This window comes from Amblyomma maculatum, chromosome 3 (assembly GCF_055883805.1).
Source record: "Amblyomma maculatum isolate TAMU_Amacu chromosome 3, ASM5588380v1, whole genome shotgun sequence".
Lineage (NCBI taxonomy): Eukaryota > Metazoa > Arthropoda > Arachnida > Ixodida > Ixodidae > Amblyomma > Amblyomma maculatum.
In genome coordinates this window covers 61,674,717-61,689,981 of record NC_139346.1, presented here as the reverse complement: position 1 = coordinate 61,689,981, position 15,265 = coordinate 61,674,717, and the positions used below count along the sequence as shown (strand labels likewise).

Here is a 15,265-nt window from a genome sequence, read left to right as displayed (position 1 = left end):
ATAGGGCATAACTATATATTTCTGGATAAAGCACACTTGCTATTTGGAATCCATTTTCGCAATGCTCTTATACAAAATTTTAAACAGGATATTGCGTTGACTATGTAACACTAACTCGCCCACGCTTCCACTCCACCCTATTGGAAAACGCAGTGCCACTGGGAGACACTGGGCCAGTGTCATACCTGATTATCGGACCAGTGTGGCACTGCATACTGGCACACTGGCCTACACTGGCATGCTGGCCTACACTGGCATGCTGGCCTACACTGGCATGCTGGAATACACTGGCATGCTGGAATACACTGGCATGCTGGAATACACTGGCATGCTGGACTACACTGTCATATGGCCTACACTGGCACACTAGGTGACACTGCTGGCACACTGGCAGTAGCTAGCCAGCATACAGACCACACGTGATACTAGCATGCAGGACAGAATACACCCTGCACAGAAGCGGGTGATGCCCTGTTCCTATTGACTGTAACGTAGAGCTTCGCATGATATATGCAATTTTATTTTCACACATTTCCTTCTGACGGCCCACACGACTGACTTCTGCAAACATATCATCAATGGCTTTTCGGTCCGAGATCCTTTTGTCAGTCGACATGTCACTTGGGTTTTCAGTGACCACCTTTTGTATTAGATCTAAAAAAAAGAGAAGATATGCATAAGTAACAGAAGCAAAATGGTGTTTAAGGTCATGGTTCAGAATTACACTGTTGATCTGCCACTAATTTTAACATTCATTTCACAGGGGTGCAATAGAAGAAATAGGATTTGTAGCAATTTTTGAAGCAGCAAAATCCGTATTTGGAGCAGCTCATAGGAGAAAAAAAAACCTGCGCTTTGCAGAATGAATTTAAATTTTGAAGCCATTAGCCAGAAAAGAAACCTTACCTTCGGGGCAAACAAACAAAAAATATGTGAATATCGGACCGTATGGATGTGATCCAAAGGAAATCTAGCAAGGGCCACCTATTACAGGCGCTTGGCATATTTCGTTCCAGAATCTGGCGTGCACCTCTTTCTGTAAGCATTTTGTACCGCAAGGCGTGGCATCAAACAAAAAAAGAATGTTAGCCATACAACCAAGGTTAATTTTTCAAAAAAAAGGATACAAAAAGCTAAAGAATGTGCTTTTTTTTTTGCATCTAGCGCGGTTTGACAATCTCATTCAGAGATTCTTGCTTGCAAGACTTTTAAAACAATATTTTACTGTCTGCAAAATTCATAGCTTGTGTCGCGCGACGACAGCTCCAGTCGAGTTTCAAAGCCATCAGCCTGCTATCAGCCTGTGCTTAAATGCGAGCGCAGTACCAAAAACAAAAATCTTCATTCAAAAGCACAAAAAAAAGCAACCCAAAGGCGAAAGGGCAAATGCCAAAAGCAGATAGGAAATCAAGTCGTATATATTCGTATAAGCAAGGCTATATACTTCGTGCACAGAGCAATTTAGATGTTCCGGCATCCATAAATGTTAATTCTGACAGTCTTGGGCTACATTGTGGTGTTATGGAATTCAAAATTTGGCTGCTGCGCGTTTCCCGACATGCCGATGCCTTCCCTCCACCCCACCCCCCAATTTATTATCACCAACAGAAGCCATAACCGATGCATCTCCTACACTATCTGACGGGAAAGTGAGTCTTGAGTCTATCAACTAGACTGATTAAAAACAACCTTGCTGCACATGAATAGCCCAACAAAATACAGAAAACTTCCAGAAGCGACATAAAAAAAAAACAAGATACATCCATTAAAAGCATGCGGTGCTTAAAACAAAGCATGGAAGTATTACTGCAAAATCAAAAATACTACCACGCCCCTTTTAGCAATGCAACGCAGTAGCAGTGGTGCCTCGTTACAAATGGCTTCTATGCATTAAAAGAATACTTCACCGCACGAACTGTGTGTGACCCGTGCGTTGAAGCATCCTCAAACCGCAACAGTTCAGCGTACTCAAAGTGGAGGAAGCACGTGAATGCTAGAAAGAAAAATATGGGTAGGCGTTAGAACGGCATGAAGCCATCTCAAAATAAAAATAAAAGGCCAGTGACATGCTGGAGTGTCTGAAACGTCACGACTGGCTATATCACGGTCGCAGAAAGTTGTCTTCGAGCATGGCAAATTTTTGCGGCCGTTCGGCGCATTTTGGTGCAAATTCAGCAAGTTTTGCGCACGCAGAATTATGCTGCTGTATCAAAATGGCACAATTGGCACAGCTGTTGCAGCATTGATTTCAGCAACAAGCATAAAACGAAACCTAGTCATGATTACCATCACTTTCTCAGGGGTTGCCGGCATCTCTGGAACACTGCCTGCAGTCCTTCTGCAATGCTGGCCCGTGAGGCTTCTCTCTCAACTCCGCAGGTGTCCAGAAATACCATCACCATTTCCCGCTCCACTTTTGTCTCATTTTTCTTGCTTGTGATAAATTGAACTTTTCTCTCGTTGATGTACAGATTCGACCCAAAGTGAACCTGCAAGCACAAAATTGGCACACATAAAATATGTATATATAGAGGGTGGAAAAAAGAGGCACAGTCATCCATAATGAGAATTTGCAACACTAAGATGAGTTCAAAAAGTACTTCAGTGGTTATTTATGTGGTTTAACATCACAAAGTGACTCAGGCTATAAGAGACGCCACAGTGGAAGGCTCCAGAAATTTATACCACCTAGGGTTCTTCCACATGCAAGGCATCGCACAGCACAGTGGCGCCTTGCTTTTCACAAACTGTGCCCACTGCCACCAGAATTCGATCCTGCATCCTTGAGTTCAGCAGTCGTTGCCCGGAATCAGATCGCGGACAGCCAATTGCAGAAGGCTTTGAGGTATTCAACTTCCGTTTTGGCCTTTTTTGCGACAAGTTTTTCTATAATCCGTTTTGGACGAAGGAAGATCCTGCAGACGATCACTTCATTTCGTCCATGCGCATACGAGGGCATCGAGTCGATTGATTGGTAGGATAATAAGGGAAAACAAAGGATATAGAGTGGCTAGATATTGTTTACTTTCAAAAGGAGCTGGACGAAGTCACTGCTTGCAATGGAAGTCTGCATCGATGTGCAGGAGCACACCACGCACCAATGTGGTGTTTCCATTAGAAACCAGATGTGTTACATGAAATTTCATCAGTGTTATATCGTACTTCATGCTGTTAAGTGTTAGAAATGGAGTATTAGCCTAACTGTACTTCCCTAGACCAAACCGCGAGGCAGCAGTAACAGAGCAACGCTGAAAATGCGCTGCTCTGTTGCAGTCACGTTTGTGCAGTGTGCACCAGTGGCAACGACAGGAGTTAGCGCAGTGATGGCACGACTCATCGCCAAGGATTGTCGCTTCACATGGTTACGACTTAAATGTTAGCTCCTTTAAATGGCTTAATATTGCTTCAATAACATTCCCCATCCAGCTTGGCACGGGAAAATGCTGTGCATTCTAGACACCTATCGCACTATGGCTGTATTCGCAGTTTTGCAGATGTTGCATGTGTTCGTGATCAGGGTGTCCGGCCCGGCCCACCCAAGATAAATATACCTGGGCCCAGACCAAGCCCAAGGGCTTCTGAGCAGCCCCAGCCCGTGCACAGCTCTAGAACCTACCTTAACTATACAGCAGCTTTGGGGGTGCAGGTTAACTGCAAATTTTTTCCAGGGGAAGGGGGAGGCAGTGGTCACTGCACTGTCGACTCAGATGCGCACACCGCGATAATTTGTTGGTGTTAATGGCACACACCACGCTAACAACAGCACAGCGCAATTGGTGAGGTTCGAAATGGCTAGTATGAAGGAAGAGCTCACTAAAAGTGAAATTATATGCGAGTCGTATGCAAGAGTAATGGTTTGGTTTGGTTCGTGGGGTTTAACGTCCCAAAGCGACTCAGGCTATGAGAGACGCCGCAGTGGAGTACTCCGGAAATTTAGAGCACCTAAAGGTTCTTTAACGTGCACTGACATCGCACAGCACAACGGGCAGCTTGCTTTTCGCCTCTATCGAAAAGCGGCCGTTGACGGCCGGGATACGATCTCGCATCCTTGGGAACAGTATTCGAGCGCCATAACCACTGCGCCACCCCAGCGGGGTGCAAGAGTAATGCTTGCAATTGTTCAGACATTTTGTCATCAGTAAGGCACCAAAATGACAGCATTATAGTGCAGTTGCATGCTGAGCATCAAACACAGTTAACGTGAATGTAGTACTAAATCCCACTAATAATTAGTCGATTTTAACTTTACGACAATGAAAATAAACTTGCTCCAACACAATCATGCCATGAAAATATTTTTGGCAATTTTGTCTAGCTCCCGAACGCTAGCTGAACATGGCTACTGAACAGGCACGGTCCCGCAGTCCCCAAGGAAGTGTCCACGTGGCGGCGCGCCGGCAAAAAATGGCCGCGCCCGGGAGCAGCTATAAATCTGGTCTATAGCCACTGGAAATTTGCAACAAAGCTGCCGCAAAACAAAATGACGTCGAAGAGTTGTGCATTCGCAAGTGGAGGAAGACAAAAAAAAATCTTGAAAGAATTACAAGCGTTTCGTGGCCTGAAGACTGGATTCCATTCCGTCCCCCTTTATTCACTACATAGTGAAGTGTCCCTTTTTTGGAGAAAAATTAATTTTGGGTAAAAGTTAAGAATAGAGTACAGAAATGCAGGGATGTAACAGCTGAAATAGGATTTGTAACAATTTTAAGAGCAGCAAAATCTTAATTTTTGGAGTAGTAATATCCATATTTGGAGCAGCTGAACGAAAAAAAAACTGCACTTAGCAGCAGCATGAAGTTTTGGAGCCATTAAACAGGGAGGAAACATTACTCTCGGCACAAAAAAATGAAAAGATGTGAACATCGACAGTATGAATGTGATCCAAAGGAAATCTAGAAGGGGCCATCTATCACCGGCACTTAGTATATTTCTTTTAAAAATCTGGCATGTACCTGTTTTTGTAAGTAAGCATTTTGTATTGCAAGGCATGCTATCACACTAAGAAAAAAAAGAATGTGAGCCATAAACCCGAGGAGGTTAATTTTTCAAACTTCCGGGACTGAACAAAAAACCAAAATCTAGAGAATATTCATTCCTTTTTTTCTGCATCTAGTGCGGTTTGACGATCTTAATCATGGGATCTTATTCCCCACCGGGGTGGCGCAGACAACTATTCCCAAGGATGCGGGATCGAATTCCGGCCTTGGCGGCCGCTTTTCGAAGGGGGCAAAAAGCAAGGCGCCCGTGTGCTGTGCGATGTCAGCGCACGTTAAAGAACCCTAGGTAGTCGAAATTTCCGGCGTCCTCCACAACGGCGTCTCTCATAGCCTGAGTCGCTTTGGGGCGTTGAACTCCACAAAACACAAACAAAACAAACTTATGGGATCTTACCTTGCTCGGAAGACTCGCAAAACAATGTTTTACTGTCTATGAAATCTACAGCTTGTCTCATGCAAGTGCAGCTCCGGAGCTCAATTGGAAGCCTATGCCCAAAAGTTACCGCAGTACAAACACATAACAAAAAGCAATGCTGGTTCAAAAGAAAACGCAAATACCAAATACAAGAAAAACAGCAACCAAAAGACAAAGGGGCTATACTGAAAGCAGATAAAGTGCGTAATAAGCAAATAAAAAAAAACAATTAGCGGGAATGTCTTCGGCCTGTGACTGACTCTTCCTAGAGGTTGGCAATGACGGTTTTGCCTGAATATTTTAAGGGGAGCAGGGCGATGAGTCGGGATATTAAGTTAAATATTTCATGCACAGAACAGACTGCAGAAAGGGTTAACGCAGAGTGTTCAAAGCCAATCAAGATTCTTAATTATGAACTTCACTTTGAAGGCGAACAGCCAGCCACCTGTCAGAAAGGCAAATCATCCTTTGACACCATTTATATCACTCCAAGTGATGAGCGGTTGCAATAAATCTGGTTGTTCCAAGTAGCTAGATTTTCATTCAAGTACATTCAAATCTCGTTACTACAAACACGTTAACATAAATATGTTAGCAAACAGAGAGAGTCGGTGCAATGAAGTATGCACCCGATGAAGCATTGGACAAAGCGGAAGGTATAGAGGTTTTTAATCAGTCGCGTGGTCCACGCAGTAGAAGAAAATAACTTATTTCTTCAAAGGAAGCAGCTTTGAAGTTCGTGAAACATTTTCATTTCAGATCTGGCTTTTATGCATGTCTCTACTGCCAAGATACATCATTTTCATACCAAGATTAGATCGCTCCCTTATAACCACTAATTTTTCAGTACCGTGATAATTCAAAATAATGAACCATTTTAGCCCAACATGATTCATAATATTGAGATTTGGCCATGAAAATCCAGTGCCCAGAAAAATTCAAGGCATTCCACTTTTTTTCTTGCTGTGATACATGGATGCATATTATAAATGAGTAAACAGGATACTTCTAGATAGTTTCATTTTACAGATGCCTTAAAGCCATGCACCTGTCAAAATATATGAAGTCTGTGCTAGCACCACACCATATTAAAGTGCTGTTTTAGTTTTCCAGGCCATATGCAACTGCATTAAATAGGATAAGCAGAACATGTCACATCATACAACATGCACACGTTAACTAATACTCTTGAACGATCAAAAGTTACAGCCTTCTAGCTTTGTTAGGAGCTTACATTTCTTCCCGTGACTTCAAAGAGCTGAACACGAGGCGGAGAGGTGGGGGGGGGGGGGGGGGGGGCTGCCAACTTTCGCATGAGCCATGTTGACTGAAAGGGAAGGTGAAAAATACAGGTCAAATATGAGATACTTGTATGGACTGACATTAGCAAGTGGCACTCCAGATACCTTTTGCAATGACAATAACATGTACGGCACCTACTTCTAATAAAGTAGCCATGTATGTACAAAAGGACAAAAAGCAGGCAACAAGGTATTTATAGCGCAAAAAGCATTATAGGGTGTATGTAATAGACAGTAAAGCAACACTAGTAGCAGGTCTGGAAAAATTATATCAGCAAAGATATATCCATTGCAGGCCAAAGGCCTCTTTCATATTCTTACAATTAACCCGGTCCTCTGCTAGCTGCATCCACTTGACCCCTGTGAACTTCTTAAATTCATCCGCTCACCCAACTTTCTGCTGCACCCTGCTATGCTTTAGTTACCTTGGAATCCAATTTGTTGTCCTAAGTGACCATCGACTATCTTCTGTTTGATAAACAAGTATGTGGCAGTTTTATCAAACATTATTTACGTAGTGTCCAAAAACATCAAACAAGAATATTTAGGGTGCCTTCTATGGACAGAGTAATGAGGTTGAGCCTTGTGGAAGTAAACAGTATGTGCATATTTTCATTTCTGAGGGCTTTATTTGTGGTTATGTAGGCTGCTGCTAAAATGTCTACATATAAAAAACCTCCAAAACAAGAGAATTAAAACAAAAATAAACTCAATAAGAATGAATATACATCATTCCAAGACTACATCCTCCCATTCCTTGAAAAAAAAAAATTGAGCAGTGCATCCTCGATTATGCCAAAATGGTAGGTGGATGCCACTGTAGGATGGCTCGAAGAGAGCTACTGAATGAACACAGTAGGTAATAAACAATGCAATCACTTATACTTAAAAGAATACAGTATACATCGAGATGAAAGTGAATGCAGGTTGTCTGGTGCCTTGTTGATGAAGGCAGCTGATGTACGATCAACGACTGTGCCAGTAACACCAACAAATTATCGCGGTTCGTTCATCGGAATCGACAGGCTAACACCACGCAAGTTTTGTTGCGCTTTATTTATAAACAACGGAGCATTAGGATCGTTTCTTTTCATCGCTGGATAATCTAGCACCTATTAAACAGTAGTGCCTTTATGTCAAGCATGATACTTTTTTTTGATGCTGCACGTACATTGTCATACACGCCAAAGGAAGAAACTGCAGCAAAGAAATACTAGCTGGAGCATGACAACTGTTTTTATGTGGTATATGAAGTTTAGCGTCCAAAAGTGGCATCGGCTATGAGGTACGCCGTAGTGAAGTGCTCCGGAAAGTTAATGAATGCCTGGGGTTCTTTAACGTGCGCTGGCATCGCACACCACACAAGCGCCTTCAGCTTCATCTTCATCGAAGAGCTGCCATAGCTTCCGTGATCGAGCCCATGTCTTCTGGCTCAGCAGTCGAGAGCCCTATCCACAGAGCCACTCGCTGAAAGGCACAACACAGTTTCTCTATTTCTTTCAAGTTTTGAACAAATAACACAGTAGCGGCTGAATACGAATATTCTCTATTTAGATGCTTTCGGTGTATGTGAAAGATCTGTTTAGCCATTTCGGCCAGGTCATAGCATGTAATGAAATTATGTTTTTGAGTCTTAGGCAGAAATCACAAAAAGCTACTACGCTCAACCATTGTTCATGCAGACTTCTCTTTGAAATAAGGAAATAAAAATTTGAATTGCTGTTAGTGGGAGTGCAGACCGCCCAAGCAAAAAAAAAAAAAAAAAAAAACATCGGAAACGTAGCTCCACATTTTTTTTTTTGCGCTGTCTGCACTTGTGGATTGCCCAACTCGCCCAAGCGTCTGTTATAATCGGACTTAAACTCGCGTTCGGAATGGCAAATGAAAGCCAAAGACGAACCACTGGTGGCCGAAAACACGCTTTGCCTAAGCAACCTTTAGCGTGAAGCTCGCCAATCCGGTTACATCTCACACCATGGAGTCTGGTCCAAAATTCGTAGAATCAAAGAAGTAAAAAAGCAAGACATATGCATTCAATGCTTGTGAAGGGCAGTCCGAGAAAAAAAATACGCCACTGCTGCGCATGAACTCTGATTTACAGTCCGCAACCTGCATGGTAGCCCACCTTCGTATATTGCGTCAAGAGGACAGTGCGTTTCAAAATGCTGTTGTATTATGTAGAACAAGGACAAATGTGAGTAGCAAGGCACAGCACACACCTACATGCGTAAGTGGTAGAGCGCGTTAACCGCAGAATTTGACAACGATTGCTCACAAACACGCATATTCAACGCGAGGCGCCTGCGTGATCTGCGGTCCCGCAGTCCCCATACATACGTCGCCTGGTGTCTAGAGCAGGAGCGCGCTGGCAGCCTGCGCGTGAGGGTAAAAAAATCTGGTCTATACCAAGCAGATATGTCTGGCCAACAATAACTGTTAGCAAGGTAGCGTCCAAGCAACAAATACAAAACCAAGATCATCACTCACATCGTCCAAACAAGACAGTCACTACTCTCGCCACAGACACATACTTAAACAAAAAATAAACATCTGCAGCTGCCACGAATTAGGTTCACATTCCCTCCCAATACCTCTAAATGTGTCCGATTTCTGAGTTTCAACGGAATAAAAAACACATCAAGGCAACCCTCCTTTCAATTGCTGATCACCTTGGCCAATCTGGTCAGCTGCAGTTCATTACAAAACACGACTGCTTTTGCACCAGCTTTCTTCCTCACAAACATAAAATTCTTAATTTCCTGGGTTGCCTTCTCTTTGCATAGGCCAGCCGGAGCTGCGAAGCCCCGTTGTTTGTCAGTTTAAAGAAGACTAAGGTTATTCCTCAGAAGGTATTTAAAGTCATTGATTTTTTAGAGGAACAACCTTCGTCTTCTTCAAACTGACAAACAATGGGGCTTCACAGCTCCGGCTCATCTTCCGAGAAGTCCTCAGTAAGTCTTCAAGCTCATCCAAAAAGCATTCCTCATGCACCACACATCCCTAGCAACAACTCATAAACAGCCTTCAAGAACTGAAATTTCATTTTTGCACAAGGATAAAGAGGCATCAATGAACCATGTGCTGTCTTTCTTTTGTATCTATAACGCCTCAAAAATTTCTCTGCCAATCCTATTCCGACTCTTGCCTAATAAGAAGACCTTAGGCAATTAAAAAGAATTTTATGCTTGTGAAGAAGAAATGAACTGCAGCTGACCAGATTGGGCAAGGCAATCAGCGATTCAAATAAGGGTTCCCTTCATATGTCTTTTGTGTTGAAACTCACAAACCGGACTCATTGTTTAGATGTATTGTGCGTGAATGTGAACCTGATTCTTGGCAGCTGCAGATGTGTGTTTTTTTTAGTTTGTGCCTATGTGGCAGGAGTTTTAACTCTTGTTAGATGTGAGTGACAGCCTTTGTCTTGTATTTGTTGCTTGGATGCTACCTTGCTAACATTTACTATTGGCCAGACATATCTGCTTGGGATAGAAGATGTGTGCGAGTGTGCTGTACTTGAGAGTAGAGGAGGAAGTTGTGGCCGAGTGTGCAAGAGGAAATTCGGGTACAGTTTTGTATTACAGTTTGTAGTGTGTGCCTGTTTCGTGTTTGTTTCTATGTGTTTGTCTAGGCTTCACTGCAATTCTGAGTATTATGCACCAACTCACCCCATAAGCTGCTACACCACCCTTTACTGACTATGAAGGAGGTGACAAATTATGAATGTAACATACCTCATCGGGAGTTTTGAAAGATTTGAATGCCTTGAGGATGTTTCCATCTCAATGTGATTCGTCTGGCACTTCCATTTCCTTTTCCGATTGGACATTATGAGGCCTTTGAAGAAGACAAGTCGCTCACAGATTAGCGTGCAGTTGAATAGATGATCCTTCAGTTGATCAGCTCCAGCGTTCTGCTGCCACCCTCATAGTAGTCAGCTGACCTATCTATTTTCCTTTCAATAAATATTGCTCTGTAGACATACCGGTTGTCTAAAATAGCCAGTTTGCAATGACCCCACAATGCAAAAACGTTACTCGGCAAGCACCTTTACGATTCTCAAGGAGGTGGTAGCTAATCATACTATTATAATAAAATGAACCCCAAGTGATATTGCTCATGCACTTTCACTTACTATTTAGAGGATCACAATGTATCTAATACTGCACACATGTTAGCCTCATCTTGCAAAGCACTTTTGAATTGGTCCCTCATCCAGACAGTAAGTGTTGCATGTATAGGCTACAGCTTTAAGAAATGGACTGTCCAACTGGACCACATCACAAATAAAACTGCACTTAATAAATACCCTAACTATTATGTACAGCTCTTTTGAGCGCAGCTGGTCATGGCGTGATGACAGAAAAATCCTTACCTTAGCAGACTTGGTGACTTTGCCAAGAGTCAGCCTTGGCACTGGGGTCCACGATATCTTAAAAGAAGCCATCAGCTCTCGGAGACCTTCTGCATGACAACACACAAAAGACATGAGAAGAGCTCGCATAGAAGCTTTTGTTAAATGCCTGGCAAACAAGAAAATCTCATTTAACCATATCAGTGGATAGAAACTAATATGGTACGATAACCAAAATGAACACAAGTGCATGATGTATAGAATTCGTGAAACTGCTCCAACACTCTGCCCAAGTTTGCTGAGCTGTTCGTAATGGCAAAGTTATGAATTCAGGCTCTGTCATATTAGGTCCAAATATGCAATCACAAAAACTATAAGCGGTAAGGGATAAATATGTGCAGCTACATGACATAAGCTCGTGTCTTGTCTTGAAACTGTTTCCCTTCCACATGTTATTGCCAATAAGCATACAGGCAAAAATGAGTTAAAACTTCCTCCTTAAAAGGTCCTCTTGTTTGTGTACAGGCAAGCTGACTGAGCTCTTCCGATATATAAAACTAACAAGGGTCGTTCTGCACCAAACGACCCGGAGGTTGCACTCAACCTGATTTGTCCAAAAACATTGCCGATGACTCATCCCAAGGCATGTTTGAAAGCTTAAAATTGCTCCAAAACATTTTTCTGAGTTGAATAAAATTCAAATGTTTCAAAAAAGCGAGAAACCAAGTATCACATTCTATAAACAATAAAGCATTCAAAATATTCGAAATCTTTCCTTAAACATTGTGTAAGAAATCCTCAAAGTACATAAATTTTCATTTTGTTACAACTATCAACAAGCCTTTGGGAATTAGAAAATAGCCATATTGCTTCCCTAGATGTCATTTATAACCAATGTTACATCTAGTAAATCAGTGTATATCGAAATAGAAAACAGTTTGCAGAAAGAAGTGCATGTTGAACCATGAAGACATGTTGGTGTCAGCCTGGAAGGGTTACAGTAAAAAAAAGAACGAACGTTAAGGCGCTAGGTAGAGCAGCTTATTGTCTTTCATTTCTGAATTTTTCATCGCGTTAACTGTTGCTTTAAGAGAGAAAGTAATTTTCGATGTCGAGCTCACTGCTGCAAGTTGCGTCGCCTTTTAGCGCCCCTTCACCGCAGAGCACAGCTGGCATGTAATAGCACACTTATCCGAAGAGCAGAGCACGCGACAGTGCGAAGTGCACACAGCTGCGGTGAGCGCTCGCGCAGAGGGTGCCTCGTTCGCATGAGGGGGGTGGGGGAGTCTCATGAACACCTGTTCGACTAATCTTCCGATGTTTGCCTGAAATGCAGACCCTACTTAAGAACAATAACGTCTGGTAGCAGCGGTAAAAGCATTATACAGTAGGTCGTGGGTAAAAGCGTCGACGGCGCCTTGCACAGCGGTGAAAAGACAAGAGACAAAGCAACTTGCGTCTATAGAGCTCAAATAATTTCTTTTTGCGCTTTTATCAAGCAGTATCTCGATGAAAATTTCGGAAATGAAAAACAATATACTGTTCTGCGTAACCACCTATTGCTCGTAAGCACTGCTTGAGAGCATACAGAAGTGGAGAAAGGCTTACCACTGACGTATTCCCCGCTGCCTTCGACTGCATACTGAGACGACACAAACACTTGAGACGAGGACGGATCCATCGCTGTTAGTAAACGACGCGCGCTGTGGTCAGGGAGCAGCTGATGCCAACATGGCACGCAGGCAGAAGTAAAATACGGCAGAAAGCACAAAGATAACCCAACATACAATAGGCCGTGGGCCACACAGACCGTTGACCGTTGATACACACCAGTGACCAGCGCCTGTACACACACATGCGAACTGCCAAGCAGTTACTTGTGAGTAGTAGTATCGTAGTATTGTATACAAAAGTGCAGCAATAATTAACAATCATTTTATTAATAATATAATAAAAAGTGAGCCTGTTTTTGAAAAGTTTTGAAAGCCAAAAATGGAGCATAAGTTTTCTTTTATTTTCAACCAATGGGAACCAGAAGTACCATCGGCAGCCGAGACGCGGGAAGTTTGAAATTATGGATTGTAGCGGCGTTCAAAATTGCAAACCAATCAGCCTACTATCTGTTACATATAATGGTGTTTACTAACGTAATCACAAAATTGCTAACACAATTACGACAATCTTAGACTTCAATCAAGCAAAAGATCAAGCAGGTTTTCGAAAATTTCATGTCCATATCATCAATCAGGTGATAGCAAAATGCTAGGAATATAATAACCAATTAAGCTACCAGCCCTTATACATAGCATTCATTGATTACGAAAAAGCATTTGACTTAGTAAAAACCTCGAGAGTCATGCAGGCATTGTGAAATCAGGTTGCAGACGAGCCGTTTGTAAAAGTACTGGATTAAGATATATATAGCGGCTGTACAGTAACCATAAGTAGTACACTCTGAAGGGCTGGTTCGTTCATACTAATTGAACGGGTAAAACTGCGCAAAATAGACAGGACGTAGGAAACACACAGGCACGAACAAGGCGCAGACGCAGTTTTAGCCGTTCAATCAGTAACCATAGTTCTGCATAAAAAAAGTAACAAAATTCCCATATAAAAAGGTACTACGCAAGGAGACACGACCTACGCAGTACTGTTCACAGCTTACTAAGAGGAAGTATTCAGAGACTTGGAATGGGAGCAGTTGATAAGGGCAGATGTCAGTAATCTGCAATTCTCGAATCGCGGTAATCTGCGAAGTAGCTCACGGGATGAACTGCAAAGAAGGATGATGACCGAGACTGGAAAAACAGAAAGGTAGGCTCCAAAATCAATATGCAGAAGACTAAGGTAATGTTCAACAGCCTCGGGAAGGTAGGTTCACAATAGGTAGCGAAGCACTGGAAGTAGTAGGCAAATATATCATAGGGAACAAAATGTAGCGCACCAAGACAAGGACAGAGAAAGAACACACACAGCGCTTTCCTTGTCTTGGTGCGCTACATTTTGTTCCCTTCGATCATGTACCAACAAGCCCAAGTATCTACCCTTCTGAAATGTATCTACTTTGGACAGGTAGTAACCGCATCCAGACCATGGAAGGGAAATAACTAGGAGAATAAGATTGGGATGGAGCGCATTTGGCAAATATTCGCAGATTATGACTAGCAGCTTACCGGTATCACCCAGGAAGTATACAACAGCTGCATCTTACCTTACTCACTTTTGCGGCTGAAATGTGAGGCTAATGAAAAGGGTTCTTTAAGAGAGTTAACTGCTGAGCTAGTTGGCTGTCACACATAATTACAAGGTATCGAGTGCAATACAAATACACACAAGAAAGAGTTCAACATGGGCACCCATGGTGTCCTCTTTCTTGTGTGTGTTTGTGTTGCACAGAATACCCTGTAAAAAGGTTCTTCTTAAGTTGAGGACAACGCAGGGGGCTATGGAACGAAAAATGATAGGTGTAACGTTAAGAGAAAGGAAGCACGTAGAGTGGGTCAGAGAAATAACTCGAGTTAATGACATTCTAGAGGAAGTAATGAAGAAAAGAGCATGGGCAGGGCAGGTTGTGCTAAAAGAGGATAACCGATGGTCGTTAAGGGTAACAGATTGGATTCCAAGGGAAAGAAAGCGTAGCAGGTGGCAACAGGAAGTTTGGTGGGTGGAAGTGGTTAAGGAAGTTCGCATGGGTTAAGTGGATGCAGTTAGCACATGACCGGGTAAATTGGAGGAATAGGGGAGAGGTCTTTGCCCTGCAGTAGGTATAGTCTGGCTAATTATGATGATTATGACCGATGTCCAAACTTGGGAACAGTGGTGAATGTAGTGTTGCGTTATCCTGGGCACACAGCAGTAAATTGGCTCTGAAGGTATATTGACCGTGTCAAAGAGTGCACCTATGTACAACACATGCAGTGGTGTGCACAAACTAGGTGCGAGAATTGCTGGTTAGTTTTTTGTGAAGTGCATCTAGCTTGGCATCCATAGAAGAGTGTATGCAGTTTTGCTACTAAGTTGCAGAAGCTTGGTACTCAGGGTGACTTTTTGTAATGCAGCAAGCCAATTTAAATGATCACAGGGACACGCCTTCTCTTTCTAACTTGTGTTCTTCTTTTTCATGTTGAAACAGATCAATATGAAATGATATGGGACAACACGGCATGTCGCACTTATCTCTAACTTGCATACAGGTTTTGCG

The 15,265-nt window shown here is 42.7% G+C and overlaps 1 protein-coding gene across 2 annotated transcripts; it reads right to left on the bottom strand.

Annotated features, from left to right (window-relative positions):
* Positions 1-506: 506 nt before the first annotated feature.
* On the bottom strand, positions 507-12,947 carry LOC146194865 (uncharacterized). Of its 2 annotated transcripts, XM_084597573.1 has the most exons (4): positions 12,673-12,947; positions 11,086-11,174; positions 2,287-2,489; positions 507-654 (listed from the first exon to the last, which is right to left on the bottom strand). In XM_084597573.1, the coding sequence occupies exons 1-3, from the start codon at positions 12,743-12,745 to the stop codon at positions 2,289-2,291; spliced, it is 363 nt and encodes a 120-aa protein (XP_084453699.1). In that variant the 5' UTR covers positions 12,746-12,947; the 3' UTR covers positions 507-654; positions 2,287-2,288. The 2 variants fall into 2 exon arrangements, 1 of the variants encoding a protein (XP_084453699.1); XR_014705931.1 differs by lacking the exons at positions 507-654; positions 11,086-11,174; positions 12,673-12,947 and adding an exon at positions 6,647-6,741 and having other exon boundaries at positions 2,350-2,489.
* Positions 12,948-15,265: the final 2,318 nt, after the last annotated feature.

What these genes read in the sequence shown, in the direction of transcription:
- LOC146194865 (XM_084597573.1), bottom strand. Translation starts at nt 12,745, where the DNA reads ATGGATCCGTCCTCGTCTCAAGTGTTTGTGTCGTCTCAGTATGCAGTC. An exon ending in CAGCGGGGAATACGTCAGTG is followed by an intron (nt 11,175 to 12,672) that starts GTAAGCCTTTCT and finishes GTTGTCATGCAG; the next exon opens with AAGGTCTCCGAGAGCTGATG. An exon ending in AAGTCACCAAGTCTGCTAAG is followed by an intron (nt 2,490 to 11,085) that starts GTAAGGATTTTT and finishes TTGTGCTTGCAG; the next exon opens with GTTCACTTTGGGTCGAATCT.